Source organism: Calypte anna, chromosome 1, assembly GCF_003957555.1.
Source record: "Calypte anna isolate BGI_N300 chromosome 1, bCalAnn1_v1.p, whole genome shotgun sequence".
Taxonomy (NCBI): Eukaryota; Metazoa; Chordata; class Aves; order Apodiformes; family Trochilidae; genus Calypte; species Calypte anna.
In genome coordinates, this window is record NC_044244.1 from 127,187,312 (window position 1) to 127,212,109 (window position 24,798).

General features: G+C 38.0%; 1 protein-coding gene across 2 annotated transcripts in view; it reads left to right on the top strand.

The window, feature by feature from the left end:
* The window catches only part of ANOS1 (anosmin 1), a 123,919-nt gene that overhangs the window by 62,384 nt on the left and 36,737 nt on the right, over positions 1-24,798 (top strand). For both annotated transcript variants that reach the window (XM_030456553.1, XM_030456545.1), the window contains 4 exons: positions 3,199-3,261; positions 6,788-7,010; positions 11,632-11,816; positions 18,230-18,359. In XM_030456553.1, the coding sequence (XP_030312413.1) occupies positions 3,199-3,261; positions 6,788-7,010; positions 11,632-11,816; positions 18,230-18,359 (601 nt within the window). The remainder of the gene's footprint in view (positions 1-3,198; positions 3,262-6,787; positions 7,011-11,631; positions 11,817-18,229; positions 18,360-24,798) is intronic.

A 24,798-nucleotide genomic window follows, 5' to 3' on the forward strand; every position in this document is an offset into this window, starting at 1 on the left:
AGAGCAATCCATAGTGGAGGGAGAAATGTTTTACTATGGTGCTGTAGAGAGTACTGCAAAATCCATATTCTTCAGTAGACTCATCTTGATGAACAAAACATGCCAAAGATGAGAACAAAATCAAAACTGTTTGCCAATAAAAGATGCAGCTCAGAGTGACACATAAAAATGGGATGAGAAAGTTTAACAGAACCAGGCCAGCAAAAGTTTATGAGGGCAGAGAGTTTGTAAGAGTGAGTTCAGATAAGGGGTAGAATCAGGAGAACAAGTCTTATGAGGGGAGGCTGAGGAAATTAGGAATATTTAACCTGAGAAGAGGAGGCTGAGGGGGGACCTTATTGCTCTCTAAGACTACCTAAAAGGAGGCTGTAGGGAGGTGAGTGGTGCTGGCCTCTTCCCTCAAGTAAATAATTATAGGATTAGAGGAAATGGACTGAAGTTGCACCAGGGGAGGTTTAGACTAGATATTAGGAAGAATTTCTTTACTGAAGGAGTAGTTAGGCACTGGAACAGGGTACCCAGGGAGGTGGTGGAGTCACCATCCCTGGAGATATTAAAAAAAACATGTAAAGGAGGCAAGACATGCTCTAGTGTGCATGGTGATATATCTTATTTAATGGGCGGGTGAGATGTTGATGGTTGGACGCAGTGATCTTAAAGGTCTTTTCCAACCATGACAGTTCTGTGATTCTATGGGAAAACTGAGATGTCTGGAAAAGAAACAAATTTATGTACACAATAGCCCTTCTTCAGATCTAGCAATGTGTGCAACACATTGGACCTATAACAGACTCCCTCTCCATATAAAAACATTAGGAGAGACTTTGTGGGGAAAAAATGGTATCTACTTACCTGAGGTTATTGCCATTCATAGGATAAAGTTCATCAGATAGCTGGAGGGATCTCAAGATCCTACCTACTTCACAGTTTAAGTCAAGGACTCAAAGGTGAGACCTGAATCCAAGCTTCCAGCTTTTCCAGTTTACAGGTTTGGGGGAACCACAAGCAGAGTTGCTAAGAGGATAAATGCACAAACCTCAGTGTTTGTGGTGTGCTCTCATCTATCTTATTGCAAGCTTAATAACTACCTTATTAGAAGAACAGTTCCAAACTCTTTAAATGCAAAGTTATTTGCAATATTTCTGTCTTTCTCCAGCCTGCAGAATGGTACAGCTCCACTGAAGACAGGCAATTGGCTTCTGCATCAGCCCCTGCTGCTAGACTAAGCCAAATGCAGTTAGGGCTCCTCATACAGCAGAAAGAATTTTTGTTTACTTACTGGTAAGAACATGTCCTCAAACCAGAGCACACAGTCTTTATGATGGAGGCCTTATGTCTTCCTATACCATCTGTTTTCCTTGGAGTATTGAGAGCTGTTGGATTTCAGAATACTGTCAGCCTTGGATCATTTTGCCCATCTTTCCTTTGAAGTGTCTGAGTTGAGATACCCATCTTTTCTGCCTGCCTTGGTGACAGGTGATGTTTGGGCTCAAATTAATATTGTCGTGTGTTATCCTGAGTGATTGCTGAGACAGCTTAAGCCAGACAAGGCATCAGTGCTGGAGTCTACTTGGATTGCTGTTAAGGACATCCTGGTACAAATGCCTGGAGCAATCTCTCAGAAGCATGCAATATCTTGGTATTTCCCTTCAGGAGTACCAAATATTTTACTCTAGAGCCTGCAATGAAGGTGGTTCAATAATACAGTCAGCAGGAACTGGGTCCTAGTTGTCATCTCAAAGTTGTGGATCTGTAGGTTTAGGCACACTCTGTGTGGCTATGCAGCAGTGAAACAAGAATTCAGAGAAGGCAAGGATATGGAAATCCTGACAGCCTTGGAGTTCACTGACAAGGTCTTGGTGTGGTCAAAATGTTGTCCACTATGTCTTTGCACTATTTACACTTCTGAAAGCTGGGGCTAAATCCATCAGGAGAGTTATAAAATTGGTATGGCAGTGGAATCGTCCTCAAATGTGCGGTAACTATACCACAGCAGGATTAACACTCTGGAATTAATTAAACCTACTGACTTCAGTGACATTTTATAATGTATCCTTCTAATTACTTTGTGTACGGCACACTGTGAATTTTGAAGAGCTAGGAATTTGGATTAAAATACCAAATGTACTTGCAGAAGATGTAGAATTGCTATTTTTTTTATTCCTGAAATATGTAATCTCTGTGACTAATGGTTTTATCATATTTTTCAGATTTTTTTGCTAGTAAGAAAAATTCTTAACTTTAAAACCACTATTGTTTTAGAACATTAATAATGTACAGGTGGACAGCTGTTCTGAGATGCAGCCTATATCAAGCTTGGTTTTGAGTGGAACAAATGCATATGGATTCCATCTAATACTATGTAAAAGAGAAGCTAGCTATATAGTAAATTGCATGTCAAAGGCTTTTCTTTTTGTTGCAAGAAATAACTTCCCACTATTACTAGAATGAGTAGGTGTTATTAACTCTCAGCAATTCCAGTTATTTTCCAAGATTGTACATTTGACAAAAGAAGTGAAAAAGTTTCAGGATGTGAGTCTGAATCTATGTTTCATCTGCAATAAATGCTCTTAATGGTGTGATTTTTTGTATGTTATGCTGTATAGCTTGACTGTGGTTTTCAGCATTTGAATCTCAACTCTTTTATTGCTGTAGAGGCTGAAGGTGAAGAAATGATAATATGGTACTTGAAATAAAGTGGTTTTACTAACGAACCAGTGAACATTGTGTATTTATACAGGAATGATGTCTAAACCTCAGCTGAGTTTACTCCATAGTTTGATAAAATAGTTTTTTGCTTGAGAAGGCAATGTGTCCATCTATTCTTTAGGCTAGTCAGTGAGGATAAGATTTATCTTTCTGTAGGTTAGAGCAGTGCTTTTGACATTTGCTCTGTGACCGAGTGGAATGTTTTTAAATGGTATCAGAACCTATGTTCAATAAGGTGGAAAATAGGATGGCATATAAACAAGTGAGGCAATTGCCTTCTGCAGTAAGAAATACTGAAAATGCTTCTTGTAATCAAACCACGGCTTGGCGTGACCTTGGATCTGACACCATGACTCAGGAGAAGTGGATTTCTGAAGCCTGTTATTAACTTGCTATGGGCCACACAAAAACTGGTGAAGAAATGGAGTTATTTGTGGTTGTTTATTTCTTTCTCTTCCTGACACTTCTCTGCCTCCTCGTTCTTCCTAGTGCCTGGAGCCCTGCAAAGAGTCCTGGGACCTGAAGAAAAACCATTGCCAAAGCTTCTGTGAGGTAGGCCAGCCTAAGGGCACTGTTTCTCACTCTGTTCTAGCTGTCTCTTTCATTTAAATTATTAGCTTCCAGGAGAAAGCTAACAAATGTGGAATTTTTGCAGTATTTACCATCATTTTAATGGATACACATAACAATTTTGCCATATTGAGTTTAAAAAAGTTTTTACTTTATTTCCTGAAAAAATGACTTATGTCAACTTAAAGTTTTAAGGCTTGATCCAGCCACATTTATGTAGATTCCATCCTGTAAGTCACTATTTCTGTCACATGCATTTGTAGCCATGTGTAAGAAGCAGTGTCTTTGCTTAAAAGGTAAAATGTCATTGTGTGAAAATCTTTGTGCAGAGTAGCTTCAAAAGATGGCTTTATGCATATGGAAGTCATTCTGATTTCTAAAATGGTATCGCTACAGAAGTAATTGGATTGTGGACTCCTGTTTCAGATAACTACTTAAAATAATTTGGAAGACTGTTTCTGAATTGTATTTCAGAATAAGCTTGTGAGTAAGCAAATCTAGATCACTTAAACTAGTACAACAAAGGAGGTAATTTTGTTGAATTTAAAAGGTGGCTCTGCTGAGTTTGTGGAAGTCAGGTCTTAGAGTTCTTAGGTGGTTTTGGAAAATAGAAATGTTATGTCAATAGAAAGTTGCATTATTATAACTAAATTAATACAAAGATAAACCTCTATTCAAGTGTATGAAAGTGCATCTTCATGGAGGTTTTCAACTTTATAATAAAAAAACAGAAGCAACATTAATGGACGCATTGATCTAACTGGTAGATTTTACTCCCCCCTCATCACTGTGGGTGCTCTTTTTCTGGTGTATGAGAGTGTCAGATGTTTAAATTATTTTAAACATCATGAAGACAATTAGAAAAACCTGTAATTTCATTTAAACATTGTGTAAATAGCGATTACTGGATTAGTCATCTATATAGTTACATTAGAAGAAAAAGTATAAATTTCTTGTGAAAAAACAATCATAGAAATTTTTTTAGCCCAGATGGCTGCTTCCTCATAGACATAACTCTAGGGTGGTGTAATGCAACAGTTTCAGTGGATCTACCTTATATCATTCTTGTATATCACTTCTCATTCAGGTTTTATGTTTCCAGAAATTGATCTCTCAAGGTCCCTTCCATCCCCTAACATTCTGTGATCCTGTGTGATTCTTTGAAATGGGTGAAAATACATAGGAAATCAGTTTAAAATGGAAGAGGTTGTAGAACACTGTTCCATTGTAGTTAAAAACAGTGAGCATCTCTGATTAGTGTTATGAGGTCCGAGCTAAATTTAGAACTTCAAAGGCCCATAATGAAGAACAGCACATTTAGCAGCTAACTGAAAAATGAGCTGTGAAATAGGGTGAGGAGGAGAAGCCTTGAGGATGTATTATGCCTCAGGGAGCTATAAGGTTTTTAATTAAGTAGCTGCAAATTTGTGATGTTTTAGGATTTGAAATTAGCTGCACACACATGCGTGTGCATGCACCCAGAAGCATGGGACCACTTCCTTTCAGAGTCAAGTACGCTCCATAGCATCACTTGGTTGAATTAAATTAAGCTTTTTGCCTTTGAGAATGTTTTCATTCTTTTTGCATTTTGTAAAAAAAACTGGAAATGACAATTTAGCTTGGTGTTTCTCAAAGTCCCTTCTTGGTATGTTACTTCTTATCTACTGAATATCTGTACTAATCTTCAAGGAATTTTATGTGTTAACAAGGAAAGGAGACAGTTAACCTGATTCCCTTTTTTCCATAAATTCAGCTTCTTGATGGTTTACATTTTTTAACTGGCTAACAGTATGATCAAGTGCATTCCCATGGAGGGAACAGCTTGTCCAAGGGTCAGTAGGAGATGTTTTTGTCAGATTGTGGCTGGTTAAGCAGTAACACCCCATTGCATCCTTAAAAACTTGATTCAAAAATTCTGAACTGTTCTGTAGGACAAGGTGGGAGAGCTAACCTAGTGTGACACTCATGGATCACAGTGATTTTGGACAATAAACTGACACATAGTCTAAGAGTCTTTGTCATTTTGTCAGAAATATGTGAACCGTAAAAGAAAGAAAGTGGAATACTGGAAGAAGGAAGGAATTGCAGAGGTTACGTGAATTGTTGGATGGAGAGTGGGTAATAACTCCTGTGTAGGAGGAAATCTTAGAAATCTGCCAGAGTAGGAAGTTTTTGGTTGCTCTGAGAAAAAAAAGGCATGCCATAGTTAGCATGTCTTATTCTAGGTTGGACATTAGAAAGAATTTCTTTACCGAGAGGATGATCAAGCATTGGAATGGGCTGCCCAGGGAGGTGGTGGATTCTCCATCCCTGGAGATACTTAAAAAGAGACTGGATGTGGCACTCAGTGCCATGGTCTGGTAACTGCAGCGGTAGTGGATCAAGGGTTGGACTTGATGATCTCTGAGGTCCCTTCCAACCCAGCCAATTCTATGATTCTACTATTCCACCAATCACTGTGAGGAAATCACTTAATCTGTTTTTGCTCCAAACTAAAATCACAGAATCACAGAACTGTCATAGTTGTAAAAGACCTCTAAGATGACTGAATCCAACTGTCAACCCAGAAAAAAATCCATTCCCACTAGAGCATGTCCTGAACTGCCACATCTACATGGCTTTTAAATACCTCCAGGGATAGTAAGTCCATCACCTCCCTGGGCAGCCTTTCCAGTGCCCAACTACTCTTTCAGTAAAGATATTCCCTAAATAAAGCACCAGATAAAAGATGAGATGAAATCACCATCGCCAGGGTCCTAGATGGTATTTTAATACAGTTTTAAGTGACCCTTGCAAACCTCTGAGTAATATACAGGCTATGAAATGTCTATGCATTGAAGCAACCTCTCATATATCTAAGACAATTTCTCAAAGAAGTAACATTTCCTTTGATCTTTAGACAGTATATTTAAGGCTTATTTTATTCCTATTTTCTACTGATCATTTTATCAGAAACTTAGTTCCAGTTCCATGAAGAGTTATACAATTAATAATAATAATATGCTGGCAAGAACATGAAGGTGCAGTAAAATCTTCTTTTAGCCAGCTCAGTTCAAACAGTATAATGAAACCAGATTTCACTTATTTATCTAGAGTTGCATTACATCAGATATTGTGGGTAAAGTCTTGTGAATTACAAAGGGAGGAATGTGGGGTTGTCCAAAAAAAAAACAAACCTGTCTGACTGTTTCTTCCCCTTTGCTTTGGGAATGTTTTTAATCTGTCATTGAGCAACTTTGTAGACAGCCAGTGTAGAAAACAAGGGAAAGTTGGCAGATATAAAGAACTTTATTCCCTTAAAGATGGTGGTCTTACTTGAGGGAATTCATCATTCCGTACTTGGAATGCTTTTTTAGAAGTGGCCTGAATATATAAATCTTCAGGGATAGTCTTGCAAAAGCTGAAAATCTGAATTTTCCTTTAGGAGGTCTTGGAAAATGTAGAACATTTTTCTTTATTCTTTATTCTATGTTGAAAATTTTATATGATTATTTTGTTTTCCCTTTAGCCTCTTTTCCCCAAGAAGAATTATGAATGCCTAACAAGCTGTGAATTCCATAAGTACATCCTGTCTGTGAAGCAAGGGGACTGCCCAGCACCTGAAAAGGCCAGTGGTTTTGCAGCTGCCTGTGTTGAAAGCTGTGAAACTGATAGTGAATGTTCTGGAGTGAAGAAATGCTGTTCTAATGGATGCGGTCATACGTGCCAAGTTCCTAAAAATCTGTACAAAGGTAGAGATTATTAATAAGTACTCACAATGGACTAATCATGTCAGGCCATAAAAAAGTCTCCTAGAAAAGCAGAACTTTCATAATAGTCTGTATGGATGGGGAGAAAAAGATGAGGATCCTGTAAAGATATGGCTGTAAAGATGTGAAAGGGTGCAAAGCCAGAGAAAAATGTTAAAGTTTCTTAATTTTTTCCCCTTGTGAAGCCATGTCTGTAAATCCATGGAATGTAAACATGTGGCTATTATGAATCATTTTAAGCAGAACAAACTTAGATTTAGAATGCTTTGTTAGAAATCCATTCCTATTTCAGTGTTTAAAATAAATATTAATCAGTTATTCTGTTAGTATTGCATCTCTGTGGAGAGCATCATCAGCAGTAATCTGAACTAAGCTCCAGGTTTAGGTCTGAATCCACACTAATTTCCATCTGTGAATGAAAAAATGGTAAAAAATGTGGAGGAGATGGTGATTTTATTTTTAGGTTTATTGTTTTAACTGAAATGTTGATCTTTTTGAATGTCTTTAGTGATGAACATGTACACCCGAAATCGTGTGCTTTGACTTTTGAATCCTGTCTTTGAGTTTACAGGATGGACCATTAGAAAGCATTGTCTTATTTGCTTATGTAAATGGGGCACATTTTATTAGAAATAACTGAGATTGGCTAAGCATAAAAGTGATGCAGATAGTACTCAAAGTATTCTGAGCAGCAGACAATACTACAGTCAGATTGCTAGTGCAGAAAGGAAATTCTCTTCCAAGAGACTTCGGAGCAGCCTCTTTACAACTGCAAGGAATTAATACACTCCTATGCACAGCACCTTTAAAAATGAAAATTATTAAAATGGTTCACGTAGTAACTTCTTTGGTCTTCTTGAGGCAAATGACCAGAATGATAAACCATCCTTCACATTATGTTCATAGTGATTTACATGATCAGGCTCCATACCACAATTGCAAAGCATTCCAGAAAATGTAACAGCTGGCAAAACCAAACCAAAACAAGCAAACAAACAAAGAAATGAAAGAAGACAACATGCTTTTGGAGAGGACACAGGATCTGGCAGGATGTGATGCGTTGTAAAACTGTGCACTGGAAAGTCTACTGCTATTCATCCTAATTATATAGGAATTGAACTCACCTTCTCTAACATCTTATCACCTAGCTGCAGGAGGTTCTTGCTTGTAAAAGCATATGTGTCTTGTAGAGGAAGGGTAAACTGAATTCTGTACTACCTTCTCAGCTGATGAATTCAGCTAATTAGCCTCTTCAACCCATCTTTCTGCAACAAAGGACAAATAGAAGCAGAGCAGACTTGCTATTCATTTCCCCTAGGGGTAAATGACCTTCCTGTCTCTAAAGAAGAGAAAACTGCGAGTATCACTAAGACCTAGTTAATAAGTTTAGTACTTATTATTATCATTTCGATAGCACTCACAGCTAGGAAATGAGTTAAGATTGAATCTCAGAAGAGTCTACAGAACTTCCAACAGTTTCACTGTTGATTAAGCTCTGGAGATTAGTTCCAACAGCAGATATAAAATACCCATCTGATTTGCTGGCCTTACAAACTGGATTTGCCCTCTAGTACTAAATGCTAAAGCACAATCCTAAAAGAATATTAATGTAAATACACTTGTATTTCCGAATGTTAGGCTAACATACCAGGTCCAGTTAATTGTTATCCTAATTGTTTAGTGCCCTGCATTTGTTGTAATTTTCAAACAAACCATTATCATTGGATTTTTTTATCTCTGTTGGGAATATTACTAATCAGGTACATAGTCTTCCCATTTTTATTTCCCTTCACTGGAGCTACAAATATTCTCTTTTGCTCTTCTGCCATCTGCATCATCCACCTCCTTTACATCATTTCAGCTGGTGAAGGACTTCGGAAAGTGTCCCTTCTCTATGACGTACTTCTTTTTTTTTTTCTATATGGACATAATGAAGTTATAAATAGTTACATTTATTTATAAATAACTATAGCTACCTAAAGTAAATTTGTTACTTCAGAGACAAAAGTAGAGGCAGTACCTCCACTTAGGAGTAAAACAGTTTAAAAATGCAGAAAAAAAGGAAGGAAGGTAAAGGGATGGGAAATGCTTGATCAGATTTGCTTTGTCAAGTGCTGAAATGTGTATTCCCAAGTAAAGAAAGGGACATGTGTCTCTTTCTACACCCATCTAATGACAGCTGAAAAAATTACTTTTTTCATGAGTGGTTTCTCAGAAGTGATGGTACACTTACATGTGGGATCTGGGCAAGGTGAATTGTGAAGAGAAGTTCATGACATTTAAAGGGTATGATGTTATGTCAAGGTCACAGTAGGATAGCTGAAGCGGGATGATGATCCACAATTTAAAGGTTATTTTCCTGCTTTGGGGAAAAAAAAAATCTTTTTTATCGAACATAATGTACGCTTTTAAAGATGTGCATCTCTGAGTCTTCCAGCAACAGTGTTTAGAATCATATTGATGCCATTAATGTACCCTTTATTATCCAAAACCTTTTCATAGAAATTTTTTTAAACCTGGGCAGCTGACATTTAAGGTACGTTTTCTTGTGAGGTACCAGTATGCATTCATTTTTCATGGCATAGAGATGCATGTGCCATCTGAAAGACACTTTTTAGAAACCTATTTCCTGGGCTCTGGCATTGCACACAGACAGCAATCAGTGACTTGAATTCATCGCTCAAGCACTGCAGACTTCAGAGAACTAATTCGCTCCAGCATGATGAAAGAGCTGACCATTTACATAATAAAAAGCACTCGGAAAAGTGATTGGATCTACACATCTGGATATGAAATTGATGGTGCTGGTCCTGCAAAAGCATTTTGCAATGCACTTGTGCTGTGCTCCCCTGGTCCGTGCTGCTGCCCCCCATCTGCACGCAATTACGTAACGCCGGGGAGGTGGAGGCGCTGGCAATCAAGTGAATCCGACTGCTCCTAATGCAAAGCAGATGGAAGTTTTCTTAACATGCAAATTGTAGGATTATTGTACACCATAATTAAAGAAGGATTTTCGAATGTGAAAATCCAAACTGACGTGTTCTGTGATGTTTCCTCTATTAGACTAAGACTGCTGGCTCTTGAAGGGTATACAGGGTTTAAAATGCTGTGATAGCCGCGTTTTCCTCAGTTTGATCTTGGGTTGCTTCAAGGGCTACAATACACATTTTTGTTTACTTATAATTAATTTATAATCAGATTTAGGAGAAGACCTCTTAAAATATCACCGTTTGTTTACTTTAAGGAAACTGTAGTACTAATTTGTCTGCAGTGGAAGTAGGAAGAAATTTATTGAGCCAACACACAGAACAACTGGACTTATGTGGATTCCTGCTGAAATGAAAAAATAACTAAAGTGCATGTGATGTTTATATGTCAGGGCAGAAATTTTATTGGTGACATATCCTGAAGTGACAAAATGCTCAAACACATGAGTTCCTTATGTCTGTCTAGAGAAATGTATCTAACACTTGATTTGTTGAATCAATCAGAAGATTCCAAATTTGAAGAGTTGTTTTTTTTTTCTTCAAGCTACTGCAGATGTTTTCAAAAGGTGATATTATCAGCAGTACAAACAACAGAAATAACTGTCCCTCAGTATCATGATGTAATGAGAAATTACTGTGAAGTTTTAGAAAGACATCTTTGTCTTTGAAATGTACCAATCAGATTATATACATTAGATATAACATCTCTTCCAAGATGCCTTGGAGCTACCTTTCCTAGGTTTTTACTGAGGAGTGGAGGGTGCCACATCATGCAGTACAGCTGCATGTGAGTTAATAAGATTATGCTGTGATGGAGAAGGCAAGCAGCTTTCTTAAGTATACAAGACCTAATGTAAGATGTGTGATTCTCACACAATCTGTGTCCAGTGCTGGCTCTGGAGAAGGGTTGTGGGCCAACGGGAGAGTTTCCAGAGACAACTAAAAGGAAAAAGGAGTATGCTGTAGTTATTAGACTGAAGAAGAAAACATTCATGTGTGCAATAACAGTCTTGCAGTACATGAAAGCCTCCTTCATAGGTGAAGGAACTTGTGAAAGAAGAACTTGTGAAGGAACAAGGTGAAAGAACTTGTTCCCTATGAGCCATGAACATCATGGACAAAACTGAGGTTAAGATGCAGCTGAAGAGACTAAAACAAGGCAATGAGGAAGCTCTGTAATGGTAGGATAGAGAATTAGTGGGATGGATTACTGTGTGATGCTATGAAAGGCCAAATTAGGTGACTCAACTGAACAACAGGTGTAGCTGATTCTGCTTTGGATCCAAAGGATCTTTCTTCAGGTTCTCAAAGCCTATTTGGAAAGAGTTTTCTCTGAGATCAGTTCTTGCTTTACAACTTTCAGATTTTTTTTTTTAAATGAACTAATGAAATAATTTTGAAGGTTGTTTTAAGATGGACTTTACTGTTAGAAGAGACAGGTCGGCTTTTGAAACTCATGCTCATCAGCCTGTCCATCACCCCCCTTTTTTTTGTCTCTGTGACCAACAATCTCTTTTATTAATTCTATAGTTTTTTAAATACAACTTCATCCACATATGATTTAATTGCATCTTGTGAAATACTCACATAGTGTCGTCTTCACTTTCCGGCTACAGGTGTTCCACTGAAACCCCGAAAAGAATTAAAATTCATAGAACTTCAGTCTGGAGACCTGGAGGTGAAGTGGTCTTCAAAATTCAATATTTCCATTGAGCCTGTGATCTATGTTGTTCAGAGGAGGTGGAACCAAGGAATCCATCCAAGTGAAGATGATGCTACTAACTGGCAAACTGTGGCACAGGTCAGTTCTTAGTAAGTCTGTATGGATCCTTAGCTTCAAGACCATAATCTAAAGGTCCTCTTCAGATGGGAAAAGAGGTCACTTACAGGTAGGGAGGCTCATGCCAGAGCTTTATAAAGCTTTGTGTATTGCTTTACAGAGTCTCTTTCCAGGTCATGACAGCTGCAAATAATCCTGATTTCCATTGCCTTCACTGCTCAATTAACTGTTTTATAGATTTACTGAGAAATGAATGTCAAAATTTTCACTTCTAGTTTTTCAGTTATAGGAACATCAAATGCTTTTGGTATGTATTGAACATGACTTCGCAAAAAAATGTGTGAATGTATCAGTAAAGAAGTATATAGTGGTTTCTTTGTCCTCAGAAGAAAAAGTACTCAAATGTTTATGTTTTCAAAATGAGTTTATTTTATGGGTTTGCTCTTTATAGATAAAAATCTACAAAACTAGCTGAAAGCTTTATTTTCAGAAGGCCAGTGAGTCCACTTTCTTGTAAGCACATGCTTATGATCTGTTTAGATAGGGATCCCAAAGCCTCTGCAAGCCACAAATCTCTTGAAAAATGTAGAATTAGATGCCAAAATCTGTTGAAGGAAGCACAGAAGAGACATAGTTTTTTTGAGGTCAGTGGGGCTCAGTGCACAGTCTCTAAGGCATACAACTGGTGAAAAGGCTATTTATTTTTTAATAAAAAGACTAAATCCTTTATTCTTTGTAAGTTATTTTTTTTCAGATGTTACCCTCCTAATTCAGAGAAGGCTATGATGTCATGCTCTTATCCCTCTGTGCAGTCCAGTCTGAAAATGTAAGATTCATGAGCAAATGTTTCTTAATGAGAAGCAGCCAACAGAGCATAAATTTTCACTTAGTTCTTTACCAGTTTCAATCTGTTTTTTAACATGCTGACAGTCCACCTGGATGGCAAAGCTCCAGTCATTTATCTTAACTGCTTCACCCTCATCCCTGCTGGCAGGAAAAGTAAAATGCTGATTTTGAAAAGACCTGCAAAATGTTATAGCTAGGAAAAAACCCAAACCCACCACCACCAAAATAGCAAAAACAAACAAACAAACAACCCCCCCCAAAAAAAAACCAAAGAAAAAACAAAAAACCAAATAAACAAAAAACCACCTCTCCCCCCCCAAAAAAAAGGAAAAAAAAAAATAAGAAAAAGGAAATAGATAATAAATAGAACCATCCCCAAATAAATCAAGGAGAGTAAATTCTGTCCACAGTTTGTGCTCATTCTCAATTCAGACTGTGTAGGAAAACAGCTATGTTAAAATAATATCAAGGTTTTAAAACTGAATGCTTGGAATTGAAGTTCTTAGCTGCAGTGTGGTGCTACACAGGGTTGTCACTATGTAGAGTATTGCTCAGAAAAAATCACCTGCAGCAGAGTCAGACATGAAACCCTGTTTGTGCAGACCCAGGGGAACATGGACACCTCGAAACCTGATAAAGCTTCAGGGCAGTATTTATTATCTCTCAGCTGAGGTGCAGGGCTTAAATCTGCATTCCCCTTGTTCAGCAAACAGTCTCCTGCCCTTGCTACTAGGAAGATACCGTGTAGCACAGATGAGCCTGATCTGAATTACTGCTCCCTGATCCTGTGTGGTTTATGTGTGCTAGACTGTAGAAGCCCATCTCTTCTGGCTGGTGGATCCAAACTGCAGAGGTAGCACAGTACTGTGCTTTTTCTCATCCCAGAAACAAACCACATCACAGTTCTGGAAGCATATGCTTCATAGTAGTGGTTTGTATAGGAACCTCTGCCTTTTCTCAGTGGACGTACAGAGGAGAATGATTCAGAAATTTCTTCCTGTGCAAGTGGTACAAATCCTGACTGCTGCCTTTTCTGAGGCTCTGCTACAGGTGGGCAGAAGGGGCTGAGTTGATCTCTGTTACAGGAGAAGCCTCCTCCAACTGGCATCTTTCTGAGAACTTCTCTGTCCCTTCTGCATCACAGGAGTCAGGTTTGATTGCATGGTGAACCCCTCTGCAGATGTCAGTTCGGAACAAGCTTCAGGATGTGTGACTGGCTTTATGAACTGTGTGCACCTTAGGGAACATACAGGCTCGGCATCCTCGAGGAGCCCTAGTAATCAGAACTTCTCTCTAATGTACCTCCATGATGTCTGTAGTTTTAGATATCCTACCAGGCAGTCAAATTTGTTAAGTGTGACTGCACGTAATAGAATTCATATTTCAGCAGGGATGGATATCCAGTTTGACTGAAGTGACTGGGCACAGCCTCCAGGCTTTTCTTGTCTCAATAACCGAGATATTTTTCTTGTATTTGATTCCAAAACATTGGTATATGAGACCTTAATTATAGGGAAAGTCTGCAAAGATCTCAGCCACTCATCTGAGAATTCCTGGGGCATCTCAGTTCAGGGGAGATGGTGTTAGCTCTTTCATCACCCTGCATATTAAGCCTAGACAGCATATAAAAAAATAGCCCAAGATCAAAAGGCTGTGGGCAGGGATTTGAATTTCTCTATGCCTATACCTATATGTAGTATAATTATGCAAAGGTTTTGTTTTGCACCTTCATAGAATAAATTTTATCAGAGTTCTTCATCCAATATTCTATTTTAATTATCTGTCCAAGAAGAAATGGAGTTATAATTTTCAGTAAGCTTATTTAAGGTGTTTACTTTTCGAAAAACCCTTCTGGTTTCTAATGCCTTTACATTAGCTAATTTGCAAGTAATTTCTCATGTCTCATAATTTTTTACTGAATATTGAAAACATAATTTTGAGAAAGTTTATTTCCTTTGTATTGTGTCATCAGGTTGTTTTTGATGTTTTATTTTTAAGGAGGAAAGCTCACTCTATTAATGAGCTAGTAGTTTAACTTAAGAAAGTGAACACTATAAACAATTGTAGTTATTTTTCATGTCAGGAAGAAGGGATTGCTAACTTTAGTCTTTAACTGCACATTTTTTTGAAAATTTGGCATAACTAAATGACTAATTTCCATCTATTGATATAAAAACTATGGGAACCACGCTAGTAGTTAGTTTAGTTAGCTACAATGCACAGTGTGCTACTGGGTTACACCAATTTCCTTACACTACTATTTCATAAGGTTTAACCAGCTCAGTAGGAGATGCTGCACTATCCCATGAGAATACTGTATATCTTGTGGACAAACTTATAATTCTGTTTGGTGTTAATGCCTTCTAAAAGTTATTATTGTGTTACTGTTTACATTGGAAACAAAGGTAGTTCATCATATTTACTTAACTAATGAAGTTAATTTAAATATGCCAGACCAGTTATTTTCAGACAGAATATGTCCGTGTTATGTGAATTTGTCAAGTATACACACGTCTATGCATACATCTAGGAACAAAATAATGAAATTTACTTACTAGTTTATGCCTTTATTAAAACAAACAAGTATCTGTATATACTGGTAGCTTGATTGTGACAAACACTAGTGTTTCACTTTGAAATTGTCTAAACTATGGCTACAACTAATATTTTTTTTAAACTTAAACTTTATGACACACCTGAAATTCTAATTTTGAGGATCACAAAAAATTTCTCAGTTCTTGATAGTGAGAAATGCCTGCTGGAGCCAGTCACCAGTCCTGTACAGTAAAGGTTTCTTTCTTTATCTCCTGTGAGAGGGCTTGTCTTGGTAAGCATTCTTAGAGAATGCCCACCTTCTGTGGGACTGTATTCACACAAAACAGGAGAGGTCTGCTGTCTTTTGATAGAGTAGTGGATGCAGCACTGTCAGGTATCTTTTGTATCAAAGGAAACATAAATTCACCTCTTTTTTTTACACTGGATAGTATCTGCTCACTCTCTGTACTGAAAATTTTTTTTATTACTGTGAGTTTTTTCAAAAGAAGGTGCAGAGCTATAAGCTTAGCAGGATGAAGCTGTCCTCTCCTATTTCATTTAAACCTTTGCACTAGAGAAGGAAATCCAGGATTGATAAGATATAAGAAATGAAATGAATATGGTGAATCAGTCCATTGATTATATCGGTATCAGTTGGTGGTCTTACATTAATATGTCAGATATTGAAAGGACTCTGAATATTATGTGAGCTCCAAACATATTTAAATAATATGCTCAGTATGAGTAACTGAAACAATTAAACAACAACAAAACAATCTATTTACCACTAAGATAGTATAAGACATCTCAGTAATATTTATCGCTTTCTTGAAGTCTATTAACTCTCATGTACAGATTGCTTAGAGGTAAACAAAAGGGTTACACCTCTTGTGTGCCATTGAATTTAGCAAGAGCTTTGCCAATAAAATCAATGATGAGAGGAATAAGCCCAAGGCACGTTCATAGATTAAATTAATTTTGGTGATATGGAATGATGGATTATTTGATTTTGCAGTATTTCAAAGTTGCCATGGAAGACTTGACACAACTGAAATCCTTTCTTTTAATTAGTCCTTGCAGAGTAACTGAGGTGATCCAAATGAAAAACAGTATTCCTTAGCCAAAGAATTTGGGGTCAAGTCTATTCAGATTACGTTTGCCTTGTAACTAAAGTCAACAAATCTCTTTTTAAAAACCCATAGTGCTCTAACTAGTTAATTGTAATTAGATATTGATCCTGAACCTGATTTCAGTTGCTGCAGTAGCCTAAATAAATCTGTGAGGTGGTTTTTTTTTTCTGTTAATATAGTGATAATTTGTTTTACTCTATTTCACTGTTTTGTCTCAGCTGTAAATTCTTGGGTATGTGGGCCTGCATGCTGCAAAAAACTAGCACGTTTGAGTGGTCCATAAAATGAAAATATTATTAAAAATTAGTTCAGCCAGGCTCTTTCTTCCCTAGGGTAATCCCTCACTGGATAAGATAATCCATTCCACAGGTAATATAAAAACTGAAAAAAGGAAAGAATATGAGGCAGACAATGAAAGTACTGGGTCTGTTACCCTTAATTCAAAATGGAGAAATGGAGGAAAGACTCTAAGTAGCTGCAATATGTGAGGGGTTCAAATCTGTAGCGCAGTTTAGAAAATTTGCATGCACACACACAAACAAGATACCCATTTCCCTAAATTTTGCTTGTCACCAAATGAAGAGATTAATTGCAGGGTAACAAATTTTATTTGCCAGGGTTCTAAAAATACCATTGCTGGAGGGCTGAAGCAACTTCTTCAGATTCTGGCTAGCAGAGTTATGTCAGCAGCTTCTACTTTCTTACACAGATTGGAAAGACCAAAAAGCAGTTCCTTTTTTGGGAAGTGCTTGGCATCATTGCAAGTACCATGAAACCTGATACAGGGAAGATAGATTTTTGAGGTTACAGCAAACAGAATTTGTGAAAATAAATCAATGTTACTATATTTTTAATGAGCTCACATCAGTAATGATAGTCCGTAATGTTTCTGTAATATATTTAGACATATACAGGACATTTGGTTCAGGGTCATGGTTTATTTTGATTAAAGAATTCAGTTAAAATGCAATAAATGTGGCCACAGCAAATAAATGAGTTTCTGATGAGTTCTACAAAAATGCTACTTCTGTATGCAGCAGTCATTTAGGGGTTACCAGAAGGCTGTGTTCAGCACCTTAGCCAAAAAAATAAGAAACCATGCAGAAGATAGCTCTGAAAAAGTTAAAAGGAAGAAGAAAAAAAGATAGAGGAAAGAAGGGTTCAGAATAAGAGCATGTAAAAGCTCCTCCTACTGAAAGAGCTCAGAGTCCATCCCTGTTTATTCCATATTTCGGTGGTTCAGGCACTCCTCTCAGAAAGTGGCAATTGAAGCCATGACACTAGCAGTCTCAGTGGGAGTTGCTGGAGAAAACACCATCTCCTATTACCTGAGAAAAGTCTGGAGGGAAGAGTTAACGCTGTGAGTGTCTTTTTGACATGAGTGCCAAAGATCTGAAGAAGGTTTGCATTCATTACTTGAGGGTTTCATGTTTTCTATGAACCAAAAAAAGTTGGCTTCTCACAGCTCTGAATTTTGTGAAGCCATGTTGGGCCCCTAATTCTCTGAGAATTGATAATTACAGAAATGAGACCTGTGACCCAGGGCATTGAATTCCCTGAAACATCAACATGTGAACAGCTAGGCCTTATACACTAGTGAAGGTTGTGGTAGCTGGAAAACTAATTTTGTGAATTTAACACTTCACCAGTTTTCTAAAGGTTACTCTTTTTTCCTGAAAAGACCTGCAATACACTGTAAAATTGGGTGGTTTTATGATTTTGTTCACATCTGTAAATGCTTTGCAGTGCAGAATGACACTCGGAGTCAGGTGCGGTGGTTGCGCACAGGTTGCTGACCCTGGGGCATATTAAGAAAATTCATCCCCTCCCCTTTGGTCTGACTGAGCAGTGTTGCATGGGAGATGATAGCACAACTGGCCGTGGCAGAACTCATCATGTAAGCATGACAATTTTCCCCACCAGACTACAGACGAGCGGGTTCGGCTGCCTGACATCCGAGCGAGCAGGTGGTACCAGTTCCGCGTGGCAGCTGTCAACGTGCATGGGACGAGAGGCTTCACAGCACCCAGCAAACACTTCAGATCCTCAAAAGGTCAGTCAGTTTTTGTTCCCTGTGTCTGATGCTCACCTTCTGCTCAGTCACACTGTGGATCACAACCTGAGTTGCCTAGTTTTCTGACAGAAAGGTTTTAACAGGTTGGGCTTGGGGTATTTTTTCCACTGGATTTAGAGATAGTGGGAGGTTTGCTTGAAGTCAGCAAAGGAATTATAAGATGCCATTATTGTTTTATCAGTAAGGGGTCACAGGAAATAAACCTTTTAAACGTTTTCTGCATGGTTGGTAACCAACATGACCCTGACCATGAAACGTGAAGGATCTGGGCTATCAGTCTGTTATTCCAAGAGGTTTCTCTTCTTTTTCATTTTAGTTATGAGAAATATGTTGCTGCCATGTGTTTAGCAGAATACTGAAATATTTTGTTGCCTGTGCCTAAATAATTGTAGCAGCATTGTTTTGATGTAACTGCGGGATCTTGTAATATACCTTTCTCCTTGCTAGCACTAATTGTAAGAGCTTAAGAATAAAAAGTGCATAAATGCTTAGTAGCATTTCACAGAATCACAGAATCATCTGGGTTGGAAAGAACCTTTGAGATCATCAAGTCCAATCCTTGATCCACTATCACCGTTGTTACCAGACCATGGCACTGAGTGCCACATCAGTCTCTTCTTAAAAACCTCCAGGGATGGAGAATCCACCACCTCCCTGGGCAGCCCATTCCAATGCCTGTTCACCCTCTCTGTAAAGAATTTCTTCCTAATACCCACCCTAAACCTCCCCTGGCAGAAGAGACCGACCCCCTCCGGCTCCAACCTCCTTTCTGCTCATAAGAAAATCATGCTGGACAATCCACAAAGTATTGTAGGAATTTTTATTGCCACTTCTCATTTTGCAAGGCTTTGGGTAAATAATTAACTTTCAAAATTATTTCTGTATCAGTAAATGGTTCTTGGGGGACGGTGGAGATGGGAATGGATCTTCCATCCTGTGAAGTTTCTGGCATTCTCCCTGGTGTGCCTTTGGCCCACACGAAGCAAAATTTTCCTGGATGACTCTCAGGCATAGTATAGGAATTAACCACAAGCCAGAAACCACTCCCAACATACAGAGGTTTGGATGTGGTCCCCCTCTCTTAAAGACAGTCAATAATGTGGGCACAGCTAGACCATATGAGTCAACTTTAGTGCCAAAGAATGAGATCCATGACTCATCACACGACTAATAGAAAGATTGTCTTTGTTCTGCTTGTGACAGAATCTCTAGGCTATTATAAGGCAAACTTTCCTCCTCTTTCTGCTGATAAATTTATCTTGCAATACAGGCAGTTGGCATCCACGGGTTCCCATGATAGCTTCCAGCTTGCTGTTTGGCTGTAGGCAGGCCTAGAAAAAATCTTGTAGTGGATGCAGTTAGAGACACATGAAAGTGCTTTGCTGGTATGGATGGTTTAATTGCTTACTGACTAAGCATGCATAGACTCAATGATTTTCATTGCTACATATTTGCAGTGGGAAGGTTGGCTAGAATAGCTATCCCATTATTGCTGTGACCACAAAACTTCTCGAGCATATAAAAAAAAAAATAAGAATTTATGATAATTAAGTAGCATATCATTTCAGTCACATCAAAAATACAGTTCCTTCAAGCTGAGTTGCCTTTGCAGCAGTAGTGGCTTTCTCTTTGCTGTTCTTTATGAGCAGCACTTCAGCAGATACAGCACCATGTTACTGAATCTGGCACCAATTTGACTTTAAACTTTCATCATTGTCAATTGTTTTATTGTAAAGATTCCTCAACTGTTCTGCTTGGAATGACTACAGTTGCAGTTAAAGAAAAGTAAACCATGACTTTACTGAAGTTTTGTCTTAAGAGTGACTTTTTCAGGCGGGTTTCGTATTACTTTCATAAAACTTCATCTCCTACTGAGTATGCTAGCCACAGAAGTATGGTGTTCAAAATACCTGCATTGGTAATGAATATAAGAACACCCATGATAAATCATACTTAAGGTCTCTTCAGCCCAGTATCTGACCCCAGCCAAAAGTGGATTTTTGGAGAACAGTATAAGAACAGAGTAAGTGCACTAGGGATATTCCCTCTGAATAGCCTCTCAGCTAGGCAGTAATTTGTGTTCCAGGAACTAGTGGAGGTTTTGAAATTATTAGATGTTAGATACCAGAATTCTCTTTTTCTGTGTTTTCTGCAGCTAATCATGAAGCACTTGCTCTCTTTGACTGCAGCTCATGGCTGTCTGGAGGAGGTAGAAAACATCTTTAGGACTTTGTGACAAGGACAGCAGGAGCCACTAGGACCTCTGCACCAGTGATAGGACAAGGAGTAATGGGTGTAAATTGGAGCATAGGAGGTTCAAGTTGAATATCCGGAAAAATTTTTTTACTGTAAGGGTGACAGAGCCCTGGAACAGGCTGCCCAGGTGGGTCGTGGAGTCTCCTTCACTGGAGACATTCAAAACCCGCCTGGACACGTTCCTACGCGAAGTGCTCTAGGTGGCCCTGCTCTGGCAGGGGGGGTTGGACTAGATGATCTTTCGAGGTCCCTTCCAACCCCTATGATTCTATGATTCTATGATTCTATGTGCTCATCTAAGAAATCAAAATGATGGAATTGTGATAATAGCAGAAAGCACGTAGCCAGTGTTTTTCAAAAGGCTTCTATAACCCTCAAAACAACAACTTTAAATTCTAAACTCCAGCCCTCAGCATAGAATCATGAGTAGCCAATAAGCAGGGAGTTCAGTTAGCTCTCAGCTTTGTAGCCAAAATCCTATTTTGGCAGCTCATTTTACTGTCTTGGAGGCTTTTGTATTGTCTGAGCTTATTCTAAAGATACCATGTTTGCCAGATGAAACGTGTAGAAGTGTTAGGTGACACATGCTGTTCCCAGGTGGTTCCTGTTGGGAATGGTACTGGGATGCTTCAGGGCTCATCTCTTAGCCTTATGGGAGGACTCTTATGAGTTCCCAAGTGGGCACTCATAGCAGTAACATTTTTAGTGTCCTGTAGACATTTCATTACTACTTTGGAGCTCAGTGGGAAGTGGTGGATCCTGACTGGCAGAGAGGCCAGAAACTCTTGCTCAGATGTGCCTAGATTTTTGAGTGCCAGTATCTACTAGCCCCTGCTGAGCTTCTACAGACACATTTAACCTCCAATTGGGAAAAGGAAAGTGAACTTTGGCACATCACCTTTGGAAGGCATCTGTTTGTGCTACGCTTTTGTCAAGTGTGGACAGAAATTCACATTAGTTCTCGTACCATTTCAATTCACCTTATTTTGCCAAGTCCAGGAGAAGATTATTATATTCATCAGATTTGATAGAATTTTCTTCAAAAAGAAACCCCTTGATCAGGAAACATGACAGCAATTCCTAAGACAGTTTCCTGCACAGGATGCTGAACTTTTACCAATTTTTCATAAGCTATAATGAATAGCAAATTATTTCAGTTTGTTTTTCCCTTAAACAATGACAAACTTGATACATAATATGAATCAAGGGAGGAATATGGCACCACAAAGTCTCTGTCACTAAATATTTTAAGCTGTTAAAAAGAACACTCAAAAGCATTACTGCTGCAATTATTTAGAGAGAGAATTTTGTCTGGTTACCACAATACTCTTTTCTACTATTTTGTGTTTTTTCAAATGTAAAAAATGTGATCTCTAAGTAGACATGGGAAAGTAAGGTTTTGTTTTATTCAAAATAATGTTGTCTTCAGAGATATGTCATTTCCATTAACTTTTTTAACACTAAATAACACTCCTTTTTATTCAAATTAGTTTAATTTAACAGTCATGAAAAAAGCAAAACCAGGAAAACAATGGTATTTAATCAAGCATTCCGTCTTACCAGAGGTTTAATGTACTGCAGTCTTTGAGGCTCTTACACTGTGAGCATTTGAGGTGAAGGTTTATTAGCTGTTTTACACTGCCTCATGTGTTTATTTATAGCATTAATCTGTAAATCATATAATTTATGAAATATTCAAAATTTAAGCAGGGAGACCTTTTTTACGCTGTTTCTTTTTTATAAAGGAAATGAAGGGTTGCATTCCTTACAGGGCCCTTCAGAAGGAATGAAGTGGTGTTTCATTTTGTGAAAATGCAATTCCAAAATTGCAAGAAACACATACTAGACCCTGCCTGTTCAGAACACAGTAGCTAGAGCATGAAGTGAATACTGCACCTAGGAGAATAGGTTCTTTCCTAGAAGTAGGATTCTGCACATGGATTTTCAGATTGAAACTGTCAGCTAAAATTGATAAAAACTTTCTGCTATTTTGAAAGTGTTAAGAGTTTTTAAATTTTGTGTGCTCTCCTTTTAATTTGTGTGCTCTCCTGTTACCACTCTCCTTCAGCTGAGTGGTAACAATTTGCAATGACAGCAATAAATAAAGCTACCAAAATACCTGACAGAACACTTTTGATCCCCAAAGGTACAAATGTATTTCTCTTCAGATTTTTACTGGCTTTCTCCAAGCTGCTTCATTTTCTCTGGAAGCAGGAAAGAACTGTTCCTGCAATCCATAAATGAGTTTTTTTGGATGAAAAGCTTCCTATGTTTTTCTCCCATTAAGCTGGCACTGGATAGCCTAACCCAACTAGCCAGAAGTTGCTCAGCAGTAGTAATATAACTTTTAATTTTTCTGTAGTTGGGTAAGAGTTTGAGGCAATTTTTTTCTATCTTTTTATGATTCACAATGAGACTGAAGTCTTAGGAACAGAAACTGCAGTGAACTAGAGGGATCAGTGTTAGACATTTCTATATAATACACGATCTTGCTGGTCTGTAGTCAGGCACTCTGACATTTTCCCAGACAAAAAGAGTCTGTAAGATGAACACAATGAGCCCAAACGATCTGATCCTTCTACCTCTGCTAAAGGTTTTTATCTTCAACATGAAAGCAGTTGCTAGCATACACAGGATAAATTGTCAGGCAAAAGGAAACAGACGACATTGTTTTCACAGCACATGAGTACCATGCTGGATGTGATTTCATGCATACATTACTGAGTGTTAGTAAAACCAGAACAGACACCCACTCCTGGCAATAAAATTCTTTATGTTGCTCCTTTGGGACCTATGATTTTTTTATACTGTTGCACAGCTGCTTTATGTGTGCCATTTCCATGGGGCAAAGCCAGTCCTCCCACTTATGCTTTGGAACTGTTTAATGGTTGGAAAATTGTCTGTAGAGCAGCTTCAGCAGATTTTTAGACTTGGAAGGTCTAATGTTTAAAAGACAGAAATGGGAGATCCATTTTAAGTGAAAGCACTATAAAAAAAAGGGTCTAAATTGGAGTCAAACTTGCTATCACATTTACAGCTCAGAATGAGAATTCCAGTTCCAATGTCTTTATTTTCTTCCCTGACATATATTCCAAATCATTTACTGTTTTCGTTACAGTTGTCATATTTAAAGCCAAAATGGATGCACTGCAGCAGTGTGTGGTGTGATTCCTGTGTAAATCTTACCCATACTGTTTTGTTAAGGTTACAAAGTGCTTCCAGATCCTATTGATTGGAAGAATTTTGTGAAATCTAAATTGTCTATCTCTATGTTTACAAATACAAATGGGAGAAGATGTGCCTCTTGAAATGGTGATGATGTGATGGTTTTCTTTTTTTCTTTTATTTGCAGCAAGAAATCCTCCCTTTGGGGGACTAGAGACAGAGTTTTGCTTGTGATGGCTGAGTAGCTAGCAAGAAAAGAATTTAAGTCCTTTGGGTATACTCAAGACAGATACAATTCAGACAAATGCAGTACTTACTGCATGTGCTGGAACATCAGCTTTAGCCTTGACCTAATGAAGTTATAATTTCTAGCAGAGAGAAGTGATTTACTTGTCAGGCTGCTGAGACCAGAATTTTTTCGGATTTGAGGACAGTTGTGTGTGCCAAATTCTAGTGTGTGTATATATATATATATATATATAAAAGGACTTTTATTTTATTTGAGTTATAGTTTAAGCTGCAAGGGAAAAGCTGGCACTAGCATAATTCTTTCTGCAAACTAAAGAATTTGATTTAATGCTTACATAAATTAATGTATATAAAATTTCAGAAGTTTACCTTTGAAGAACTGTCAGTAGTTTCCATTCCAGTAACTTAATGTTCACATATCTGAATTATACATGTGGACAGTCAAGTCAAAGGGATCACAGATATATGAAGACTACCGAATGGCTGGCAAAATGCCAGTTTATCTTCATATTTAGGTTACCAAACACCTTATGTATATAAGTTTATATTCCAGCACCAGTTATTAACCTTGAACCATTTCAGCATGAGTTGTATACTGTTTTTAATGTCTGTATATACATGTATATACATGTAAAAACAGAGCACCTTGTAGAAGCATGAGTTTTCCATTCAATAAGGCAACAGTGAAGGCTTAAAAAGTCAGAAAAAAACAACTAATCTGTTATTGGGTAACTGTCAGGCATGCCTT